The 24,817-nt window shown below is 39.8% G+C and overlaps 1 protein-coding gene, 1 long non-coding RNA gene and 1 other non-coding gene across 3 annotated transcripts in view; 1 reads left to right on the top strand and 2 right to left on the bottom strand.

Annotated features, from left to right (window-relative positions):
• LOC147272118 (uncharacterized) overlaps positions 1-24,817 on the bottom strand; it is a 78,695-nt gene that overhangs the window by 35,057 nt on the left and 18,821 nt on the right. The window contains exon 4 of the mRNA XM_086202794.1: positions 12,695-12,701. Coding sequence (XP_086058920.1) covers positions 12,695-12,701 — 7 coding nt within the window. The remainder of the gene's footprint in view (positions 1-12,694; positions 12,702-24,817) is intronic.
• trnah-gug (transfer RNA histidin (anticodon GUG)) lies at positions 22,211-22,282 on the bottom strand. Its single transcript has one exon. It is a non-coding gene; the product is annotated as a tRNA-His (tRNA).
• On the top strand, positions 24,166-24,631 carry LOC147272120 (uncharacterized). The gene is made up of 3 exons (XR_015116253.1): positions 24,166-24,181; positions 24,367-24,451; positions 24,575-24,631. It is a non-coding gene; the product is annotated as an uncharacterized LOC147272120 (long non-coding RNA).

Genomic DNA, 24,817 nt, shown 5'->3' with positions numbered 1-24,817 from the left:
AAAGTGTTGCTGACAGTCATGTAGTGTGTTGCTACGAACCTCAAAATAATGCTACATTGATGTCAGAAGAATTGCTAAAGATCTCAACATGATGCGACAGTGATTTAGTAAGAATTGCTAATGAACTCAAATTGATGCTAACAGTAATGGAGTGAACGTTTGGAATAACCTCAAAGTGATGCTGACAATCATGTAGTAAGAGTTGCTACTAACCTCAATTTAATGCTACAGTAATGTCGTAAGAATTGCTAATGAACTCAAAATGATGCTAACAGTAATGGAGTGAACGTTTCGAATAACCTCAAAGTGATTCTGACAGTCATGTAGTAAGAGTTGCTACGAACCTCAAAATAATGAAACAGTGATGTCAGAAGAATTGCTCATGAACTCAAAATCATGCCAACAGTGATGTAGTAAAAGTTTCTATAACCTCAAAGTGATGTTAACAGTCATGTAATAAGAGTTTCTACGAACCTCAAAATAATGTGACATTGATGTCAGAAGAATTGCTAATGATCTCAAAATGATGCTGACAGTGATTTAGTAAGAATTGCTAATGAACTCAAAATGATGCTAAGATTAATGGAGTGAACGTTACGAATAACCTCAAAGTGATGCTGACAGTCATGTAGTAAGAGTTGCTTAAAACCTCAAAATGATGCTGACAGTGATGTCGTAAGAATTGCTAATGAACTCAAAATGATGATAACAGTAACGTAGTGATAGTTGCTAATCAACTCAGTGATGCTTACAGTAATGTAGTAAGTGGTTCGAACAACCTCAAATTGATGCTTACAGTCATGTAGTAAGAGTTGCTACTAACCTCAAAATAATGCAACAGTGATGTCAGAAGAATTGCTAATGAACTCAAACTCATGCCAACTCTTGCTAATCAACTCAGTGATGCTTACAGTAATGTAGTAAAAGTTTCTAATAACCTCAAAGTGATGTTAACAGTCATGTAGTAAGAGTTGCTACGAACCTTTAAATAATGCAACAGTAATGTAGTAAGAGTTGCTACGAACCTAAAAATAATGCGACAGTGATGTCAGAAGAATCGGTAATGATCTCAACATGATGCGACAGTGATGTCGTAAGAATCGCTAATGAACTCAAAATGATGCGACAGTGACGTAGTAAGAATTGTAACGAACTCAAAATGATGCTAACTGTAATGTAGTGAAAGTTTCGAATAACCTCAAAATGATGCTGACAGTCATGTACTAAGAGTTTCTACGAACCTCCAAATAATGCGACAGTGATTTTTGGAAGAATTGATAATGACCTCAAAATGATGCGACAGTGATGTATTAAGAATTGCTAATGAACTCAAAATGATGCGAACAGTATGGAAGTGAAAGTTTCGAACAACTTCAAAGTGATGCTGACAGTCATGTAGTAAGAGTTGCTACGAACCTTAAAATGATGCAACAGTCATGTAGTAAGAGTTGCTATGAACCTCAAAATAATGCGAGAGTGATGTCAGAAGAATCGGTAATGATCTCAACATGATTCGACAGTGACGTCGTAAGAATTGTAATGAACTCAAAATGATGCTAACTGTAATGGAGTGAAAGTTTGGAATAACCTCAAAGTGATGCTGACAGTCATGTAGGAAGAGTTGCTACGAACCATAAATAATGCAACAGTAATGTATTAAGAGTTAATACGACCTTCAAAATGATGTGACAGTGATGTAGTAAGAATTGCTTATGATCTGAAATGATGGGACAGTGATGTAATAAGAATTGCTAATGAACTCAAAATGATGCTAACAGTAATGTAGTGATAGTTGCTCATCAACTCAGTGATGCTCACAGTAATGTAGTAAAAGTTTCGAAAAACCTCAAAGTGATGCTGACAGTCATGTAGTAAGAGTTACTACGAACTTCAAAATGATGTGACAGTGATGTAGAAAGAATTGCTTATGATCTGAAATGATGGGACAGTGATGTAGAAAGAATTGCTAATGAACTTGAAATGATGCTCACAGTAATGTAGTGAAAGTTGCGAGTAACCTAAAAATGATGCTGACAGTAATGTAGTAAGAGCTGCTGATAACCTCAAAATGATGCTACAGTGTTGTCGGAAGAATTGCTAATGAACTCAAACTGATGTTGACGGTAATGTAAGAAGAGTTGAAACTAACCTCAAAATGATGTGACAGTGATGTTGTAAGAATTGCTAATGAACTCAAAATGATGCTAACAGTAATGTAGTGATAGTTTCGAATAACCTCAAAGTGATGCTGACAGTCATGTAATCAGAGTAGCTACGAACCTCAAAATAATGCTACAGTGATGTCAGAAGAATTGCTAATGATCTCAAAATGATGCGACAGTGATGGAGTAAAAAAATTGCCAATGAACTCAAAATGATGCGACAGTGATGTTGTAAGAATTGCTAATGACCTCAAAATGATGTTGATGGTAATCTAGTAAGAGCTGCTAATAACCTAAAAATGATGCTGACAGTAATCTAGTAAGTCTGCGAATAACCTCAAAATAATGCTACAGTGATGTAGGAAGAATTGTTAATGAAATCAAAAATGATGCTGACAGTGATGTCGTAAGAATTGCTAATGAACTCAAAATGATGCTAACAGTTATGTAGTGAAAGTTTTGAATAACCTAAAAGTGATGCTGACAGTCATGTGGTTAGAGTTGCGAGTAACCTAAAAATAATGCTACAGTGATGTCGTAAGAATTGCTGTTGAACTCAAAATGATGCTAACATTAACGTAGTGATAATTGCTAATAAACTCAGTGATGCTTACAATAATGTAGTGAGTGTTTCGAACAACCTCAAAGTGATGCTGACAGTCATGTAGTAAGACTTGAAACTAACCTCAAAATAATGATACAGTGATGTAGTAAGAGTTGCTACGAACCTAAAAATAATGCGACAGTGATGTCAGAAGAGTTGCTAATGAACTCAAAATGATGCTAACAGTAATGGAGTGAAAGTTTGGAATAACCTCAAAGTGATGCTGACAGTCATGTAGTAAGAGTTGCTACGAACCTTAAAATAATGCAACAGTGATGTCAGAAGAATTGCTAATGATCTCAAAATGATTCAACAGTGATGTCGTATGAACTGCTAAGGAACTCAAAATGATGCTAACAGTAATGTAGTGAAAGTTTCGAATCACCTAAAAATGATGCTGACAGTCTTGTTGTAAGAGTTGCTAATGAACTCAAAATAATGCTACAGTGATGTAATAAGAATTGCTAATGAACTCGAAATGATGCTAACAATAATTGAGTGAAAGTTTCAAATGACCTCAAAGTGATGCCGACAGTCATGTAGTAAGAGTTGCTACGAACCTCCAAATAATGCGACAGTGATTTTGGAAGAATTGCTAATGAACTCAAAATGATGCTAACAGTAATGGAGTGATAGTTGCTAATAAACTCAGTGATGCTTACAGTAATGTAGTAAGAGTTTCGAACAACCTCAAAGTGATACTGACAGTCATGTAGAAAGAGTTGCTACGAATCTCCAAATAATGCAACAGTAATGTAGTAAGAGTTGCTCCGAACCTCAAAATAATGCGACAGTGATGTCGGAAGAATTGCGAATGATCTCAAAATAATGTGACAGTAATGTAGTAAGAATTGCTAATGAACTCAATATGATGCTAACAGTAATGGAGTGAAAGTTTCGAATAACCTCAAAGTGATGCTTACAGTCATGTAGTAAGAGTTGCTTAAAACCTCAAAATAATGCTACAGTGATGTCGTAAGAATTGCTAATGACCTAAAAATGATGCTCACAGTCATGTCGTAAGAATTGCTTCGAACCTCAAAATAATGCGACAGTGATGTCAGAAGAATTGCTATTGAACCCAAAATGATGCTACAGTAATGTAGTGATAGTTGCAACTGACCTCAAAATAATGCCAAAGTGATGTCGTAAGAATTGCTAATAAACTCAAAATGATGTGAAAAGTAATGTAGTGATAGTTGCTAATAAACTCAGTGATGCAGACAGTAATGTAGTAAGAGCTGCTGGAGGCTCAAGGACCTGAACCAGTTCCCTGAACCCTTCCCTCTCAACAGGGCTGAGGGGCTGGCAGTCCTTCAGGATGAAATTCAGCAGAGCCTCATCCAGCATCTGCTTCCTGGAAGCTGGATGGTTAAAGATGAAGGAGAGAAGAAATGAAGAGGAATTAATGATCAACGAAGCAACTGTGAGTCAGTTGGAGAGTGGCTGTATACCTGAGTTCATCCTGGTGGATTTGGGACTTCATTCTCATGCCTGGCCCCATCATGCCTCAGCACTGAAGAGGTGCTTTTGTTGAGATGAGACGCTTCTGTCCAACAAATGCGACATTCAACCTGCAGAAAAGAACATGAGTACTCAGCTAAAAGTTCCTTTCTTCATGGTGACTGGTGTTTCTTAGTCTTAGACCACCAGGTTTCCAATGAGGTGTATCGGATACGTTGTTGTGTGCCGCTGAAATCCGTCCAATTCCGGCGTTGTTTCCTCATGAAATATGTTTGCCTTAAAGCTCATTAAAGTGTTGAACCACAATATCGTTCACCATAACTTAGTCAACTTCAAGATAACCTACTTCTACATTCCAGTCCCGGCTGCTCCTGTTCTGCTGCAGTCCAGAAAACAACAACCTGATACAATTGGCGCTCCTTCCCACAGCTCCGGCCCGGATCCGCATGGTTCCGCTGACTGACTGTGATACGCGCTCCCTCCAGAGTGGCACAGCCCGATGGGGGTCCTTATCTGGCACGGGGGCGTAAAACAGGTGCGACTGGAAACCCAGGTTTATTCTGCGTCGAGGGAACGCGTTGCTCTGCAATTCACCGCCAAGCCGCTAGGGGGTGTGGCTTTGTCTTTGTATTGTTTACGGGGCTCTTGTCGGATTCCTTGGTTTTCTTCCGGTCACAGACGACAATTGTTGGCCATTTGTCAGTCTTTGTAGTGCCGCCAATAATCCTTTCTTCGGCTTGGTCCATTTTTTCTTGGAGCTTTCACCACAGAAACTTTGAAAATGGCGGTGTTGTTGTGCTGCGACTGAACCGGAAATGACGTACTGAGCGGACCAATCACAGTCCTCGACGTTGACGTCACCACGCAGGATATTTTGGAAACGTGTGTCAGGCTACGGTGTAGGGGTCTGCTTCGACGGCGTAGGTACGAATACTACGCGACGCAGAAGCATAATTCAGGCTTTATAGTCGAACAGGAAGTTAGCATGTCAGGGATGAGACACCCTTATCGTCCAAAAGGAAGTTAGCATCTCCATGGTTCCCTTGACCAGAAGCCAGTGGGATCGTTCCATTCTGACATCTTGATTGACATTTGTCCTTCTCTGAGCTAAATAGCTGGCAATCATTTGAAAAAAACCTTGATTTACTTTTTCTATTTTGCTCTTCAGCTCATTTGCATGCTTTTGTTAAAATTCTCCCCCTTTTTTTTGTTTTTGTTTGTTTTTTTGCTGCTGTTTTTAGCACAAAGTCCACCTGGTGCCTAAAGACCAGTTCAGCATGGACTACGTTGAACCTTCAGTCCGCTGCATCAGCACCCATGGACGGTTCCCCCCTGATAGGTGGATTCTGGTGAGGAACATTAGTGGGACAGCGCTCTTGTTAGAACGGTTCTGATCCACCTTCCCTCCCCCTGTAGCTCCTCCTCTGTCCCCTCAGCGATCTTGTTAGAGCGGTTCTGATCCACCTTCCCTCCCCCTGTAGCTCCTCCTGTGTCCCCTCAGCGCTCTTGTTAGAACGGTTCTGATCCACCTTCCCTCCCCCTGTAGCTCCTCCTGTATCCCCTCAGCGCTCTTGTTAGAATGGTTCTGATCCACCTTCCCTCCCCCTGTAGCTCCTCCTGTGTCCCCTCACGTTTCCAAACTCCCTCCCACTGGCTGGTGCTGAAGGAGGGCCAGAGCTCCTCCTACAGGATCCCATCCTGACCTCCCCCGCTGCAGCTCCTCCACTGACCTCCCACCAGAGAGATGAGCCCCCTGGTTCAGAGTGACAGACCACCTCTGGGAGCAGACAACAGAGACCACATCAGGCTGGACTCCGTGCAGGTACGGAGGCTGACGGCTGCTGAGTGAGTGAGTTTACGACGCTCCCACCACCGCTGCTGGATTGATTTAACACATCTGGAATATTTAGATTTATTCTGGGTCAACATCTGCATCTGTTGAAGTCCTCAGTCTCCATGCAGGTGGTGTTGTTCCAGATAAAATGTCTCAATAACAGCATCACTCCAGGTGAAACCATTCCAAAGAAGGCTAAGTGGAGCTGGCATATCAGCCCCCAATGGAAGCCTGCTGCTGCTGCCAAGCTCTCCATGTCATCATGGAAAAGTTGATTGTTCAACTCAATGTTTTTCCCATTGGGAGGAGATTTGTTGTTCCACCATGAAGTCTTTTCTTGTGATGAGTTTGTGTGTTGTAGTAGCATGAAGATATCTTGTTATCATGATCAACTAATCTGGCCTGGTGGAAGAACGCTGCTGTGTTTGGATTCAGACGAGTCAAATCTGAACCAGGGAATTGTAATGAACTCAAAATGATGCTAACTTTCACTCCATTACAGTTAGCATCATTTTGAGTTCATTAGCAATTCTTCCGACATCACTGTAGCATTATTTTGAGGTTCATAGCAACTCTTACTACATGACTGTCAGCATCACTTTGAGGTTATTCGAAACTTTCACTACATTACCGTTAGCATCATTTTGAGTTCGTTACAATTCTTACTACATCACTGTCACATCATGTTGAAATCATTACCGATTCTTCTGACATCACTCTCGCATTATTTTGAGGTTCGTCGTAACTCTTACTACCTTACTGTTGCATTATTTAAAGGTTCGTCGCAACTCTTACTACATTACTGTCAGCATCACTTTGAGGTTGTTCGAAACACTTACTACATTACTGTAAGCATACTGTTCGCATCATTTTGAGTTCATTACATTTCTTACTACATCACTGTCACATCATTTTGAGTTCATTAGCAATTCTTATGACATCACTGTCGCATTATTTTTTAGGTTCATAGCAACTCTGACTATTATTATAACTATTATAACTTATTATTACTTATTATTATTATTTATTATTTACATTATTATTTATTATTTACATTATTATTTATTTATTTACACTTATTATTACTTATTACTTATTATAACTCTTATTATAACTTATTATAACTCTTATTACATGACTGTCAACAATTTGAGGTTTTTCGAAACTTTCACTACATCACTGTTGGCATGATTTTGAGTTCATGAGCAATTCTTACTACATCACTGTCGCATCATTTTGATGTCATTGGCAATTCTTACGACATCACTGTAGTATTATTTTGAGGTTATTAGCAACTCCTGCTACATTACTGTCAGCATCAATTTTAGGTTACTCGAAACTTTCACTTCATTACTGTGAGCATCATTTTGAGTTCATTAGCAATTCTTAGGACATCACTGTCAAAATCATTTTTGATTTCATTAAAATTCTTCCGACATCACTGTAGCATCATTTTTAAGTCCGTAGCAACTATCACTACGTTACTGTTAGCATCATTTTAAGTTTATTAGCAATTCTTTCAACATCACTGTCAGCATCATTTTGAGTTCATTAGCAATTCTTACGACATCACTGTTGCATTATTTTGAGGTTAGTAGCAACTCTAACCACATGACTGTCAGCATCACTTTGAGGTTATTCGAAACTTTCACTCCATTACTGTTAGCATCATTTTGAGTTCATTAGCAATTCTTCCGACATCACTGTCGCATAATTTTGAGATCATTAACAATTCTTCTGACATCACTGTCGCATTATTTTGAGGTTCGTAGCAACTCTTACTACATGACTGTCAGCATCACTTTGAGGTTTTTCGAAACTTTCACTCCATTACTGTTAGCATCATTTTGAGTTTATTAGCAATTTTTACTACATCACTAATGCATCATTTTGAGATCATTAGCAATTCTTCCGACATCACTTTCACTTTATTTTGAGGTTCGAAGCAACTCTTACTACATTACTGTCAGCATCACTTTGTTTATTAGCAACTATCACTACATTACTGTTAGCATCATTTTTCGTTCATTAGCAATTCTTAAGACATCACTGTCCCATCAGTTTGAGATCATTAACAATTCTTCTGACACCACTGTCGCATTATTTTGAGGTTCGAAGCAACTCTTACTACTTTACTGTTGCATTGTTTTAAGGTTCGTAGCAACCATTACTACATGACTGTCATAATCACTTTGAGGTTGTTCGAAACACTTAATACATTACTGTCAGCATCACTTTTAGTTTATTTGCAACTATCACTACATTACTGTTAGCATCATTCTGAGTTCATAGCAAATATCACTACATTACAGTTAGCATCATTCTGAGTTCATTAGCAATTCTTACGACATCACTGTCCCATTAGTTTGAGGTTCATAGCAACTCTTACTACATTACTGTTGCATTATTTTGGGATTATTAGAAACTCTTAGTACATGACTGTCAGCATCACTTTGAGGTTATTCAAAACACTTACTACATTACTGTAAGCATCACTTTGAGGTTATTCGAAACGTTCACTCCATTACTTTTAACATCATTTTGAGTTCATTAGCAATTCTTCCAACATCATTGTCGCAATATTTTGAGGTTCTTAGCAACTCTTAGTACATGACTGTCAGCATCACTTTGAGTTTATTAGTAATTTTTACGACATCACTGTAGCATTAAACTGAGTTCATTAGCAACTCTTACTACATGACTGTCAGCATCACTGAGTTTATTAGCAACTATCACTACATTACTGTTAGCATCATTTTGAGGTTAGAAGCAACTGTTACTACATGACTGTCAGCATCACTTTGAGGTTGTTCGAAACACTTACGACATTACTGTAAGCATCACTGAGTTAATTAGCAACGATCTCTCCATTACTGTAAGCATCATTTTGAGTTCATTAGCAATTCTTCCGACATCACTGTAGCAATATTTTGAGGTTCGTAGCAACACTTACTACATTATTGTTGCATTATTTAAAGGTTCATAGCAACTCTTACTACATTACTGTAAGCATCACTTTGAGTTTATTAGCAACTATCACTACATTACTGTTTGCATAATTTTGAGTTTATTAGCAATTCATATGACATCACTGTGGCATTGAATTGAGTTCATTAGCAACTCTTACTACATGACGGTCAGCATCACTTTGAAGTTGTTCGAAACTCTAACTACATTACTGTAAGCATCATTTTGAGTTCATTAGCAATTCTTACGACATCACTGTCCCATCAGTTTGAGATCATGACCATTCTTCTGACATCACTGTCGCATTATTTTGAGGTTCGAAGCAACTCTTACTACTTTACTATTGCAATATTTTCAGGTTCGTAGCAACCATTACTACATGACTGTCAGCATCACTTTGAGGTTGTTCGAAACTCTTACTACATTACTGTAAGCATCACTGAGTTAATTCGCAACTATCACTACATTACTGTTAGCATCATTTTGAGTTCATTCGCAATTCTTCCGACATCATTGTCGCAATATTTTGAGGTTCGGAGCAACACTTACTACATGACTGTCAGCATCACTTTGAGGTTATTCGAAACTTTCACTCCATTACTGTTAGCATCATTTTGAGTTCATTAGGAATTCTTCCGACATCACTGTCGCATTATTTTGAGGTTTGTAGCAACTCTTGCTACATTACTGTAAGCATCATTGAGTTGATTAACAACTATCACTACATGACTGTTAGCATCATTTTGAGTTCATTAGCAATTCTTCCGACATCACTGTCGCAATATTTTGAGGTTCGTAGCAACTTTTACTACATTACTGTCGCATTATTTTGAGATTCGTAGCAACTCTTAGTACATGACTTTCAGCATCACTTTGAGGTTATTCAAAACGTTTAATCCTTTACTTTTAGCATCATTTTGAGTTCATTAGCAATTCTTACTGAATCACTGTCGCATCATTTTCAGATCTTTAGCAATTCTTCTGACATCACTGTCGCATTATTTTTAGGTTCATAGCAACTCTTACTACATTACTGTCAGCATCATTTTGAGGTAAGAAGCAACTCTTACTACATGACTGTCAGCATCACTTTGAGGTTGTTCGAAACACTTACTACATTACTGCAAGCGTCACTGAGTTGATTAACATTCATCACTACATTACTGTTAGCATCATTTTGAGTTCATTAGCAATTCTTCCGACATCACTGTCGCAATATTTGAGGTTCGTAGCAACTTTTACTACATTATTGTTGCATTATTTAAAGGTTCATAGCAACTCTTACTACATTACTGTAAGCATCACTTTGAGTTTATTATCAACTATCACTACTTTAATGTTTGCATCATTTTGAGTTCATTAGCAATTCTTATGACATCACTGTGGCATTGAATTGAGTTCATTAGCAACTCTTACTACATGACTGTCAGCATCACTTTGAAGTTGTTCGAAACTCTAACTTCATTACTGTAAGCATCATTTTGAGTTCATTAGCAATTCTTACTACATCACTGTCGCATTATTTTGAGGTTCGTAGCAACTCTTACTACATGACTGTCAGCATCACTTTGAGGTTGTTCGAAACTCTTACTACATAACTCTAAGCATCACTGAGTTTATTTGCAACTTTCACTCCATTACTGTCAGCATCATCTTGAGTTCATTAGCAATTCTTACGACATCACTGTCCCATCAGTTTGAGATCATTACCAATTCTTCTGACATCACTGTCGCATTATTTTGAGGTTCGAAGCAACTCTTACTACTTTACTGTTGCATTTTTTAAGGTTCGTAGCAACTCTTACTACATGACTGTCAGCATCACTTTGAGGTTGTTCGAAACTCTTACTACATAACTCCAAGCATCACTGAGTTTATTAGCAACTTTCACTCCATTACTGTCAGCATCATCTTGAGTTCATCAGCAATTCTTGCTAAATCACTGTCGCATCATTTTCAGATCTTTAGCAATTCTTCTGACATCACTGTCGCATTATTTTTAGGTTCGTAGCAACTCTTACTACGTTACTGTCTGCATCACTTTGAGGTTGTTCGAAACACTTACTACATTACTGCAAGCATCACTGAGTTGATTAGCAACTATCACTACATTACTGTAAGCATCATTTTGAGTTCATTAGCAATTCTCCTGACATCACTGTCACATTATTTTGAGGTTCGTCGCAACTCTTACTACATTATTGTCAGCATCACTTTGAGTTTATTAGCAACTATCACTGCATTACTTTTACCATCATTTTGAGTTTATTAGCAAATCTTACGACATCACTGTAGCATTAAATTGAGTTCATTAGCAACTCTTACTACATGACTGTCAGCATCACTTTGAAGTTGTTCGAAAAACTTACTACATGACTGTCAGCATCACTTTGAGGTTGTTCGAAGCTCTTACTACATTACTGGAAAAATCACTGAGTTTATTAGCAACTATCACTACATTACTGTTAGCATTATTTTGAGGTTCGTAGCAACTCTTACTACATGACTGTCAGCATCAGTTTGAGGTCATTCGAAACTTTCACTACATTACTGTTAGCACCATTTTGAGTTCATTAGCAATTCTTAATACATCACTGTCGCATCATCTGGAGATCATAAGCAATTCTCACGAAATCACTGTAGCATTGTTTTGAGGTTCGGAGCAACTCTTACTACATTACTGTAAGCATCAGTGAGTTTATTAGCAACTATCACTACATTACTGTTAGCATCATTTTGAGTTCATGAGCAATTCTTACTACATCACTGTCACATCATTTTGAGATCATTAGCAATTCTTCCGACATCACTGTCGCATTATATTGAGGTTCGTAGTAACTCTTACTACATTACTGTTGCATTTTTTTGAAGTTCGTAGCAACTCTTTCTACATTACTGTTAGCATCATGTTGAGTTTATTAGCAATTCTTAAGACATCACTGTCGCATAATTTTGAGGTTCGTAGCAACTCATCCTACATGACTGTCAGCATCACTTTGAGGTTATTCGAAACTTTCACTACATTACTGTAAGCATCATTGAGTTGATTAGCAACTATCACTACATTACTGTTAGCATCATTTCGAGTTCATTAGCAATTCTTACTCCATCACTGTCGCATTATTTTGAGTTCATTAGAAATTCTTTTGACATCACTGTCGCATTATTTTGAGGTTCGCAGCAACTCTTACTTTATTACTGTCAGCATCAATTAGAGGTTCGAAACTTTCACTCCATTACTGTTAGCATCATTTTGGCTTCATTAGCAATTCTTACTACATCACTGTCCCATCATTTTGAGATCATTAGCAATTCTTCCGACATCACTGTCGCATTATTTTGAGGTTATTATCAATTCCTACTACATGACTGTCGCATCATTTTGAGATCATTAGCCATTCTTACTACATCACTGTCGTATTGTTTGGAGGTTCGTAGCCACTCTTACCACATTACTGTCAGCATCACTTTGAGGTTGTTCGAAACACTTACTACATTAATGTAAGCATTACTGAGTTTATTAGCATCTATCACTACATTAGTGTTCGCATCATTTGAGTTCATTAGCAATTCTTACTCCATCACTGTCACATCATTTTGAGATCATTAGCAATTCTTCCGACATCACTGTCGCATTATTTTGAGGTTCTTCGCAACTCTTACCACATGACTGTCAGCATCACTTTGAGGTTATTCGAAACTTTCACTACAGTACTGTTCGCATCATTTTGAGTTCATTAGCAATTCTTACTACATTACTGTCAGCATCATTTTGAGTTCATTAGCAATTCTTAAGACATCACTGTAACATTATTTTTACGTTATCAGCAACTCTTACTACATTACTGTCAGCATAATTTTTAGGTTACTCACAATTTTCAGTACATTACCGTTAGCATCATTTTGAGTTCATTAGTAATTCATACTACATCACTGTCACATCATTTCAGATCATTAGCAATTCTTACTACATCACTGTCACATCATTTGAAGGTTCGTAGTAGCTCTTACTACATTACTGTTGCATTATTTTAAGGTTCGTAGCAACTCTTCCTACATGACTGGAAGCATCACTTTGAGGTTATTCGAAACTTTCACTACATTACTGTTAGCATCATTTTGAGTTCATTAGCAATTCTTACGACATCACTGTAGCATTATTTTGAAGTTATTATCAACTCTTACTCCATCACTGTCGCATCATTTTGAGATCATTAGCAATTCTTCCGACATCACTGTCGCATTAATTGGAGGTTCGTAGCAACTCTTCCTACATGACTGTCAGCATCACTTTGAGGTTATCAGCAACTCTTACTACATTACTGTTAGCATCATATTGAGTTCATTAGCAATTCTTACTTAATCACTGTCACATCATTTCAGATCATTAGCAATCCTTACTACATCACTGTCACATCATTTTAAGGTTCGTAGTAACTCTTACTACATTACTGTTGCATTATTTTAAGGTTCGTAGCAACTCTTCCTACATGACTGTCAGCATCACTTTGAGGTTATTCGAAACTTTCACTACATTACTGTTAGCATTATTTTGAGTTCATTAGCATTTCTTACTCCATCACTGTTAGCATCATTTTGAGATCATTAGCAATTCTTCCGACATGACTGTCGCATTATTTTCAGGTTATTAGCAGGTCTTACTAGATTCCCGTCAGCATCATTTTGAGTTCATTAGCAATTCTTAAGACATCACTGTAGCATTATTTTGAGGTTATCAGCAACTCTTACTACATGACTGTCAGCATAATTTTTAGGTTACTCATAATTTTCACGACATTACTGTTAGCATAATTTTTAGGTTACTCATAATTTTCACGACATTACTGTTAGCATCATTTTGAGTTCATTAGCAATTTTTACTACATCACTGTCACATCATTTTGAGGTTCGTAGTAACTCTTACCACATCACTGTCAGCATCATTTTGAGGTTCGGAGCAACTCTTACTACATGAGTTTCAGCATCACTTTGAGGTTATTCGAAACTTTCATTACATTACTGTTAGCATCATTTTCAGGTTTGTAGCAACTCTCATTACATCACTCTAGCGTCATTTCTAAGGTTAGTTGCAACTCTCACTACATCACTGGAGCATCGTTTTAAGGTTATTAGAAACTCTTATTCAGTTCATTAGCAATTCTTACAACATGACTGTAGCATCATTGAGAGGTTTTTAGGAACTTACTACATTACTGTCAGAATCATTTTGAGGTTAGTAGAAACTCTCACCACATCTCTGGAGCATCATTTCTTAGGTCAGTAGCAACTCTCACTACATCACTGTAGCATCATTTTGAGGTTTTTGCAACTCTCACCACATCACTGGAACATCATTCCTTAGGTTAGTTGCAACTCTTACTCCAGGACTGCAGCATCATTTTAAGGGTTTTAAGCAACTCTCACTACATTCCTGTCAGCATCATTTTTAGCATAGTAGCAACTCTCACTACATCACTGTCGCATCATTTGTTAGCTTAGTAGCAACTCTTATTGCATCACTTTAGCATCATTTTGAGATTAGTAGCAACACTCACCACATCACTGGAGCATCATTTTGAGGTTAGTAGAATGTCTTACGACATCACTGTAGCATCACTTGTAGGTTTGTAGCAACTCTCACTCCTCTAATGTCAGCATCATTTTGAGTTCAGTAGAACTCTCACTACATTACTGGCAGCATCATTTTTAGATTTTTAGCAACTCTCTCTCCATCACTGTCAACATTATTGTAAGGTTAGTCGCAACTCTCACCACATCACTGTAGCAGCATTTCTTAGGTGAGTAGCAACTCTCATTACATCACTTTAGCATCATTTTGAGATTAGTAGCAACTCTCACGACATTACTGGAAGTATCAGTTTGAGATTAGTAGAAACTCTCACTACATCACTGTCGCATCATTTCTGAGATTAGGAGCAACTCTCATGACATCACTTTAGCATCATTTTGAGATTAGTAGAAACTCTCACTACATCACTGTCGCATCATTTCTGAGATTAGGAGCAACTCTCATGACATCACTTTAGCATCATTTTGAGGTTCGTAGCAACTCTAACGACATCATTGTGAGAATCATTTTGAGGTTAGTCGCAACTCTCACTACATTACTGTCGCATCATTTTGAGGTCATATGCAATTTTTTTTTCCATCACTGATGCTGATATTTTCAGCAATTCTTACGAAATTACTGTACCATCATTTTGAGATCATTAGCAATTCTTACTACATCTCTATAGCATTATTTTGAGATTAGTATAAACTCTTACGACATTATTCTCAGCATCATTTTGAGTTCAATGGCAATTCTTACTACATCACTGTCGCATCAGTTTTAGGTGAGTAGCAACTCTCATTACATCACTTTAGCATCATTTTGAGATTAGTAGAAACTCTCACCCCATCACTGTATTATCATTTCTGAGATTCGGAGCAACTCTCACGACATCACTTTAGCATCATTTTGAGGTTCGCAGCAACTCTCATTACATCATTGTAGCATCATTTCTAAGGTTAGTTGCAACTCTCACTACAGAACTGGAGCATCGTTTTAAGGTTGGTAGAAACTCTCATTACATTACTGGAGCATTATTTTGAGGTCATATGCAATTTTTTTTTACATCACTGATGCTGATACTGTCAGCAATTTTTACGAAATTACTGTACCATCATTTTGAGATCATTAGCAATTCTTACTACATCTCCATAGCATTATTTTGAGATTAGTATAAACTCTTACGACATTATTCTCAGCATCATTTTGAGTTCAATGGCAATTCTTACAACATCACTGTAGCATCAGTTTGAGGTTTTAAGATACTCTCACTACATTTATGTAGCATCACTTTGAGCATCGTAGCAACTCTCACCACATCACTTTCGCATCATTTCTTAGCTTAGTAGCAACTCTCATTACATCACTTTCGCATCATTTTGAGATTCGTAGCAACTGTCACCACATCACTGTAGCATCATTTTGAGGTTTTTAGCAACTTTTACTACATTACTGTCAGCATCATTTTGAGATTTGTAGCAACTCTCATTTCATCACTTTAACATCATTTCGAGGTTTTTAGCAACCCTTACCACATCACTGGAGCATCATTTGTTTGGTTAGTAGCAACTCTCACTACATCACTGGAGCATCATTTCTTAGGTTAGTAGCAATTCTTATTACATCACTGGAGCATCATTTCTCAGGTAAGTAGCAACTCTCACTACAGGACTGCAGCATCACTTTAAGGGTTTTAAGCAACTCTCACTACATCACTGTCAACAACATTTTTAGCATAGTAGCAACTCTCACCACATCACTGTAGCATCATTTCTTAGCTTTGTAGCAACTCTCATTACATCATTTTAGCATCATTTTGAGATTAGTAGCAACACTCACCACATCACTGTAGCATCATTTCATAGATTAGTAGCAACTCTCATTACATCACGGGCATCATTTTGAGATTTGTAGCAACTCTCACTACATCACTGGAGCATCATTTCAAGGTTTTTAGCAACTCTTACCACATCACTGGAGCATCATTTCTTAGGTGAGTGGCAATTCTTATTGCATCATTGGAGCATCATTTCTTAGTTTAGTTGCAACTCTTACTACATGACTGTAGCATCATTTTGAGGTTGGTAGCAACTCTCACTACATTACTGTAGCATCATTTTCAGGTTTGTAGCAACTCTCATTACATCACTCTAGCGTCATTTCTAAGGTTAGTTGCAACTCTCACTACATCACTGGAGCATCGTTTTAAGGTTATTAGAAACTCTAATTACATGACTGGAGCATTATTTTGAGGTCATATGCAATTTTTTTTACATCACTGATGCTGATACTGTCAGCAATTCTTACGAAATTACTGTACCATCATTTTGAGATCATTAGCAATTCTTACTACATCTCTATAGCATTATTTTGAGATTAGTATAAACTCTTACGACATTATTCTCAGCATCATTTTGAGTTCAATGGCAATTCTTACTACATCACTGTAGCATCAATTTGAGGTTTTAAGCAACTCTCACTACATTTATGTAGCATCATTTTGAGCATCGTAGCAACTCTCACCACATCAGTGTAGCAGCATTTCTTAGGTGAGTAGCAACTCTCATTACATCACTTTCGCATCATTTTGAGATTAGTAGCAACTCTCACCACATCACTGTAGCATCATTTCGTAGGTTAGTAGCAACTCTCATTACATCACTTTCGCATCATTTTGAGATTAGTAGCAACTCTCACCACATCACTGTAGCATCATTTCTTAGGTGAGTAGCAACTCTCATTACATCACTTTCGCATCATTTTGAGGTTCGTAGCAACTCTCACCACATCACTGTAGCATCATTTCGTAGGTTAGTAGCAACTCTCACTACATAACTGTAAGCATAATTTTTTAGGTTAGTCGCAACTTTCACGACATTACTGTGGCATCATTTTTGAGATTTTGAGCAACTCTCACTACATTATTGTCAGCATCATTTTGACGTTTTTAGCAACTCTCACCACATCACTGTCAGCATCATTTTGAGGTTGGTAGTGTTGTGTGCTGAAGAGCGAATTGGTCAAAAATAATGATGATTGATAATTATGAATATAATTATCGATTATTAAATAAATTACTAATTAATATTAAATATTAATTATATGGGGCACCACCCTGATGAGTTCAGGGAAACTAAAATACGACCAAACTTTTAACAGTTATCAGTCTCTAACAGAGTTTATCTACTAACAGTCAATATTCTGTAACATTAACTACCAAAGGACAGCTCTGATGTTGGAGGATGAGATCAGAGCACTGGCTATTGCTTAGACACGTGACAACATGTTGGTACACAAAAGACACTATGACTTTTCTCTCATAATAAAAATATATTGATGCTAACAGTGATGTAGTAAGAGTTGCTAAAGAACTCAAAATGATGATGAAAGTGATGTCGTAAGAGTTGCTAATGAATTCAAAATGAATGAATCAATCAGCAACACGTTGGTATGACGGTTATCTAACCAAAAGACACAAGTGATAATATGTGTGTGTGTGTGTGTGTGTGTGTGTGAGTGAATGAAGAAGGGGAGGGGGAGTATGGTTGCCTCGCAACCAGTTAGCGTCAGCAGTGCTAAAAGCTAGGCTAGTTAGCTGAGGCTAGCTAGCCGCTAGTTAGAACCGTGTAGGTAGAACTTACGGAATGTTAATAACTAAGCAGAGCGCTTAGTGAGAGAGAGAGAGAGAGAGAGAGAGAGAGAGAGAGAGAGAGAGAGAGGACAAAGGTAAACCCAAAAATGTGTGTGTTAACACACTTGTGCAGTATTAATAACAGGTAACACCTTCTTGAGAGGTCACGGTTATTAATAACTAACATCAATAAATAATATATAATGCTATGTAATTTCTGCTAATTACAGGACTTCGTCACATAAACAGAACATTCACAGACATTATACAACACACTAAGCTATTTCTCTGCCCAGAAAATGCCTAGTTCAGGGAATCCTTACTTGACCCGGTGGAGCGGTAAGGGATTCAGTTTCAGTGTTCCGGTGCGCGTTTCGGCTCGACTCGGAAGGCAGCAGAGCGGCGGCGGGGCAGCCTGCAGGGTCTGCTGGAGTTACTGGTGGGAAGGATGAAGAAGCTGGGATGGGCTTTCTTTCTCCTGGGACCAGTTCACGCGGGTTGCGTGGCTCAACGGTGGCTTCTCTGGACGAGTGAACAGGAGGGAGAGAGTTGTCCTTCTGGGGTCTCTGTCGTCGCTGCACTGTACTCGAGGTCCGAGGTGGAGAACCGGAGGGTTGAATCCTCTGAAGACTTGCAAACCACCCAAGGGAAGAAAATCCCCGAGAGGCGAAAATCACAGAGAGAGAGAATCTTCTTCGTGCTGAAGTTTTATATGTGGAGGCTGATGATGTCACTTCCTGTGGGATGATACTGGCTCTCAGCCAATAGCATTTTGACAGGTTCTTGGATGTGGTCAGTGGCCAGGTTCTCAGAGGGGGGTCAGTGGCCAGAGTCATAACCTTTTACGACCCTTTGTTCAAGAGCATGTGGTCACTTGAATTCAGGCTTTGTAAAGGGGTGTTAGGCCTCACAGGTCGAAAGCCTTCTTCAGCTGGACTGATTGTCACATCTCTGAATTAATCTCTTGGTCTGGTTGAGTTGGCACAACACTGTGCAGGTCCAGACCCATATTGAAGTTGGTGGAGACAATTGACTGAATGAAAAGATTTGCCCAGAGTCCAACTCACCCCTCTGAACTGACCCCTCATCTCTGTGTGGAGTAAACATCAGAGGTTGGGGGTGCAGGTTCTGCTTTGACCTCTGACCTCCTGGGTAAAGCAGTGGAGATGTTGAGCTTGAAGGAGTTGACGGCCTCCTTCATCTTCTCATTGGTTTGCTAAACTCAGCATCATGAAATGTTGCTGAAATTCAACATGTCAGCTGAGGCCAGAGATTCCTGCGTTCCCTGAGTCCTTGAGTGTCGTCTCTGTTGTTTGAAAGCACAAAGCTGTTCCTGATGGTCCAGTGTGTCAGATTCTGGGCTCCCACAGCTGTAACTGGGGTTTGAGCTCCGTTAAGGGACTGGTTTTGTGGAGAGAACCAAGCAGAAGAATTGACAGTTTCAGCAGGAAAGGTGACCATTGCTCCACAACCTCAGTCCCAGGATTCATTCCTGCCTCACCCAGCATGGCCCTATGATCAACAGAAATGAACTGCCAGTGGAGGTCCTCAGTAATCCAGGTCATGGTTTCTCTAGATTGCTGTGTTGTAGTCAGAACACATGCAAATATCAGCCTCTTTCCTCCATGATCTCTCATTCTTTCTGTTCTCTCCATTTCTCCTCTTCATTTCTACTCCTTGCTGCCTGCTGTTCCTCATTTGTGGCAGAGTTCAGTCAGTGGGCCAGACATTTTGCCACTACACTGTCCATCATCAGGGCATTTAACATCCAGGACTGGCTCCCAGATCATGGCCATGACCTCATCCCCTGCACCAGTGGACAGTTCATCAAGGATGGCAAACATGTGGGTCTCAATTCCCCTCCATCTTTGTAGGTTGGTTACATTTCCTCCTGGTCTTTAATCCATCTTTATTTGACATTTTTCTGTTGAGCCCAGTTTGTTGACTGCCAGGCTGTCTTACTTTTCAATGGCACAGCAGCAGACAGCAAGAGGGTTGCTATGGTGCAGTTGGTAAACTCCCTATCAATGGTCTGCAGAAATATGCTGGGAGTTCTTTTTTATTATGAACCAGAATTCAAAGACTGACCAAGGAAACCAAAGCTCAGAATTTAGAGATCAAAGAAAGAAATCAAAGACAGAACCTGAAGATCAGGAAATGGCACAGATCAATGAGATCCATGGACTCATCAGTGAAGGTTTTCTTTGGTTCACGGTCACTTGTTGTCGTACTGGTGTGATGATGTCAGACCCTTCCCATTCAGTTCAAACAGACTCCAAAGTGTAGCTGTGATGCAGAGGGCAGCAGCCTTGTGCTTGGTTCCGTCATGGTTCTCTGCATTGTTAGCAAACTCACCAAAGACCTCCCTGAAAGCAGGATCATTTTCCCAGAGTGCTTTTTTGACCAAGTACCAATTTGTCCCTCATTAAAAAACAACAAACAAAGATGAGATCAGACTGAGATGGACGAGATGATATGGATGTGATTTATGGCTTTCAAACTCCAAATATTCAATTTTTCTTCAGGGCTTTTGAGAGGTTCTGGGTCATGAATGAAAATTTAAGTTGGACAGAAACGACATGCGGGGTCACTGTGTGTGTTTACACGTGTCTGTATTTCTTGTTTTATGGTGTTGGAGACCATTTCCATCATCAACACTGATCAGGAGTCCTCGTCCTCATGGGGACCAAAGACCGGCCCTGATGCAGCGCAATGCAGTTTGTGAGTTCTTGCATGAATTTCAGAGTCAAGGTCTGGATTGAGTTTAGTTTCAAATAAAGATTAAGATTCAGTTGGTTAATATTAAGATTAAGATTAAGGTTAGGCTGCACATAGAATGAAGTTGATCGAATGTTCTCATAAGAATAGCTGGGCACACCTGAGTGTCTTTACATGCAGACTTCCTCTTGTGACAACTGATGTCATTGGAAACCATCTTGAGGACATTTTGAGAAAGTTCAATCTTTTAGCTGCAGTTACAGTGACTTACAACACTGCAACAACAACAAAAAAACACCCTCCACAAACACTCTTGTCCAACATTTGTGCCCAAATTTTCTCCTCATGAGGCATCAAATCACTACAAAAACAGCCATTAAGTTGATCTGGTTGGCACTGGTATTTGTTCTTGCTGCAGCTCAGGAGTGATTCAGGAGAAGAGTTTCAGAACAGCCAAGGTTGGGGACTGGAATTTTGAACTTTCACCATGAACCAAACAACCTTGGGAGGTAAAACCTCCAATCCTAGCCACTCAGATGCAGCAGCAGAAGAAGCTGTCATCCACCCTGACAGTCAGAGCATCAAGTCAAGAAAACATCAACCATCTTGTATGTGGAGTCTGGATTCTTTTCTAGAATGAGACGGCAATGACAGTCCTGCCAAGTGACATCACTGACATGACTGGATGACTTCAGTCATGTGACTGCATGACTTCAGTCACGTGACTGGATGACTTCAGTCACGTGACTGGATGACTTCAGTCACATGACTGGATGACCTGAATGAATAAGGAATCAAATATAAAAATGCTTTATTTTAAGATCTAGAATATCTTGTGAATATCTGGAGCTTCATTCCAGCAGCAGACCTCCTCAGGTGATGACTTCATATTTGACATGTTTACCATTCGATGAGACTCATTGTCAGTCCATTGAAATCTACTGGTGTTCCTGGTGAGTTGATTTAACAACATGAGCTGACAGAATCTACGTTCAGGTAGGAACCACCACATCCAGGGGTCTGGACCTTTGAGCAGGCAGAGCCATCAAAGTAGCAGACTAAGCTAGCAGACATTAGCATTGAGAAGAAACTGATACCTGAACCTACTTTTGGGTCTGGTCAGGTGATGACACAATAATATGACATCATTGTCAGACTGACACCTGCTCAACACTGACCAAACACTGCCCTATTGCATTGTGGGAAATTTCTGCTTGGCTTGTGTCCATCAATACACACAAAGAAATTTGTCTCATGCTGCCGTGACCCGGATTCGAACCGGGGTTGCTGCGGCCACAACGCAGAGTACTGACCACTATACGATCACGGCCTCCTCAACAGCAGCTTGAGCTTCTATGTCTTTGTCTCATTGAGTGTTAGGGCGAACAGCTGTTGAACAGCTGAGGTGCGACTGCCCCTGATGCAGGAGATGGGCCAGGCCCCGTTCAGAAGGTGGTGGATATTATTCTTGGTGTTTTTAGGGCATGTTCCCACCCATCTTGAAGTGGGTGACAAAAATGGATTTTTTGAAAAGATTTCGGCGCGAGTTCGGCCTGTCAAATCCTGATCAGGGCCAGTTTGGTTGTGTTGTCTGCAGCGCCTGGCGTGCTCAGCAGGAGCGAGTCCGATCATTATAAAGGTGGGTCAAACAATTGAGGTTGAGATGAAGGACGGCACGGGCAGAGCAGACGCAGGTCTTCATTCCACCCGCAGAGCTGTAGAGCATGGATCATGTCAAGGACTAACTGAGGGGAAAGAGAGCAGGAGAGCAGGGGAGAGACAAAGACAGATAATGCTCTCCTAAAACAAGGACTGTTCAGTCGATGGTAGAGCAGAGTGGCTCAGCGGAAGCGTGCTGGACCCACAACCCAGAGGTCGATGGATCAAAAACCATCAAAAGGATCAAAACCATCCTCTGCAAGTTAGAATTAAACTGAAAATACCAAAATCTCCCCTCTTCAATCCTGTCACTCAGTGTTGTAAACTGTTTCAAACAAATTCTACTGTTGAACAGTTCAAGTGTTTCTAATGAAGCTGAATGTTCTCCTCTGCTTTCCTCAATTGGGTTTCTTTCATGTCCTCCTGAGATCAAAGACAGAATTCTAGCTACAAATAAAGACACTATCAAAGCCCCCTGATGACATCATCATCAATTCTGACTTTGATCTGGAGGCTCTTGCTTTAATCTTGGCTTTGATCTGGCTAATGTTTCCTGACAGGTTGCTGTTTCCACTCCAGAGCAACCAGTAGTTGATCCTATCAGACCAGTCTGATGAACGAAGCTTTTCACTGTCAGTGGAATCACTGGGAAAAGAAACTCCTCCTGTCAGATGAAGGCTTCACAGTGTTGAGGAGGGTTTGTTCAGATGATTCTAGAAGAATAAATCAAAACCTCATCATTGAACATGAACATTAATCACTGATGACTGTTTTAACTGAACCTACTGGATACTGTGGTGCCTGATGAGGAGACAACTTGGGTACAAAGTTGCAGAAGAGGGTTTTTGGAGAGGAGATTTAGATGAGATGGTTTCCAAATCAAATCGGTTGTCACAAGGGAAAGTCTGCATGGAAACACACAAACACACACACACACACACACACACACACACACACACACACACACACACACACACACACACACACACACACACACACACACACACACACACACACACACACACACAGAGTCCGACTGACTAACCCATGTTTTTCTTGACTTAAACCACCACTGGAGTATTGAAAGAGATTGCATGAGACACCATCAACTTACATTAAAAACCCCTGACTGCCTTTAATTCCCTCCTGGCTGCAGGAAATTAGACAGACCAGCCCATAGCGGGGCTGCACGGTGGTGCAGTGGTCAGCACTGTGGCCTCACAGCAAGAAGGTTCCGGGTTCGAGTCCTGGCTAGGGCGCGGGATCTTTCTGTGTGGAGTCTCCATGTTCTCCCCGTGCCTGCGTGCGTCCTCTCTGATACTCCGGCTTCCGACCACAGTCCAAAGACATGCAATTTGGGGACGAGGCTGATTGGATTCTCTAAATTGACTGTAGGTGTGAGTGTGAATGGTTGTTTGTCTCTGTGTGTTGGCCCTGCGATGGACTGGCGACCTGTCCAGGGTGAACACCGCCTCTCGCCCGTAGATGCTGGGATAGGCTCCAGCCCCCCCGCAACCCTTACGAGTAAGGAATAAGCAGAAGATGACGATGGTTGGCCCATAGAGTGGAGGTGAGACCACAACCATGCTCTACGATCAATATTTACATCAAACCAGCACCATCTCAACAACTTAACCTGACTAAATATATACATGATTCCAGACTACTACACCAACTCAATAATACATCCACATGCATAATCATTCGAATGAACCTTGCCTGTGATTGTACCCCCTCCCCCATCTGGGAGCAAAGGTTTGCACCTACAGCTCTTAAGGAGCTTCCTTGGGCCACTCTCCCCTTTTGGCTCCACCCCCTTTAAGGAAACCACCAGGAAGAGGTGAGGACTGACCGTGACAACTGAAACTGCCACATTTACATGAGACAAACTAGACAAACACTAAATACCAGGCCTTGCACAGTGATTACCACTGACTGACACTGGGGTCTTCATTTTCCACAGGCAGGATGGCCGGTCCCCCTGTGCTTCCCAGGTCCCTCCCTGACACACATGACAGAGAAAATGTTTCACTTGTTTGCTGATTCAATAAACCTGACCATTAACATGTGTGTGTGCCAATAATTTACATAAACTGTTAATACCAAGACAAATGCTACCTTCAATTAATCATTCATGTCATGGAACCCTTGGTCTCCATTACATTGGTCAACCAGAGAAGCTTCAACTGGTGAAGGTCATCCAACC

Source organism: Aulostomus chinensis, chromosome 1 (assembly GCF_037954235.1).
Source record: "Aulostomus chinensis isolate RoL2024-O1b breed Wild chromosome 1, RoL_Achi_v1.0, whole genome shotgun sequence".
In the NCBI taxonomy this organism is placed as follows: domain Eukaryota; kingdom Metazoa; phylum Chordata; class Actinopteri; order Syngnathiformes; family Aulostomidae; genus Aulostomus; species Aulostomus chinensis.
The sequence above is the reverse complement of the archived record's forward strand: the minus strand, read 5'-3'. Positions and strand labels throughout refer to the sequence as shown.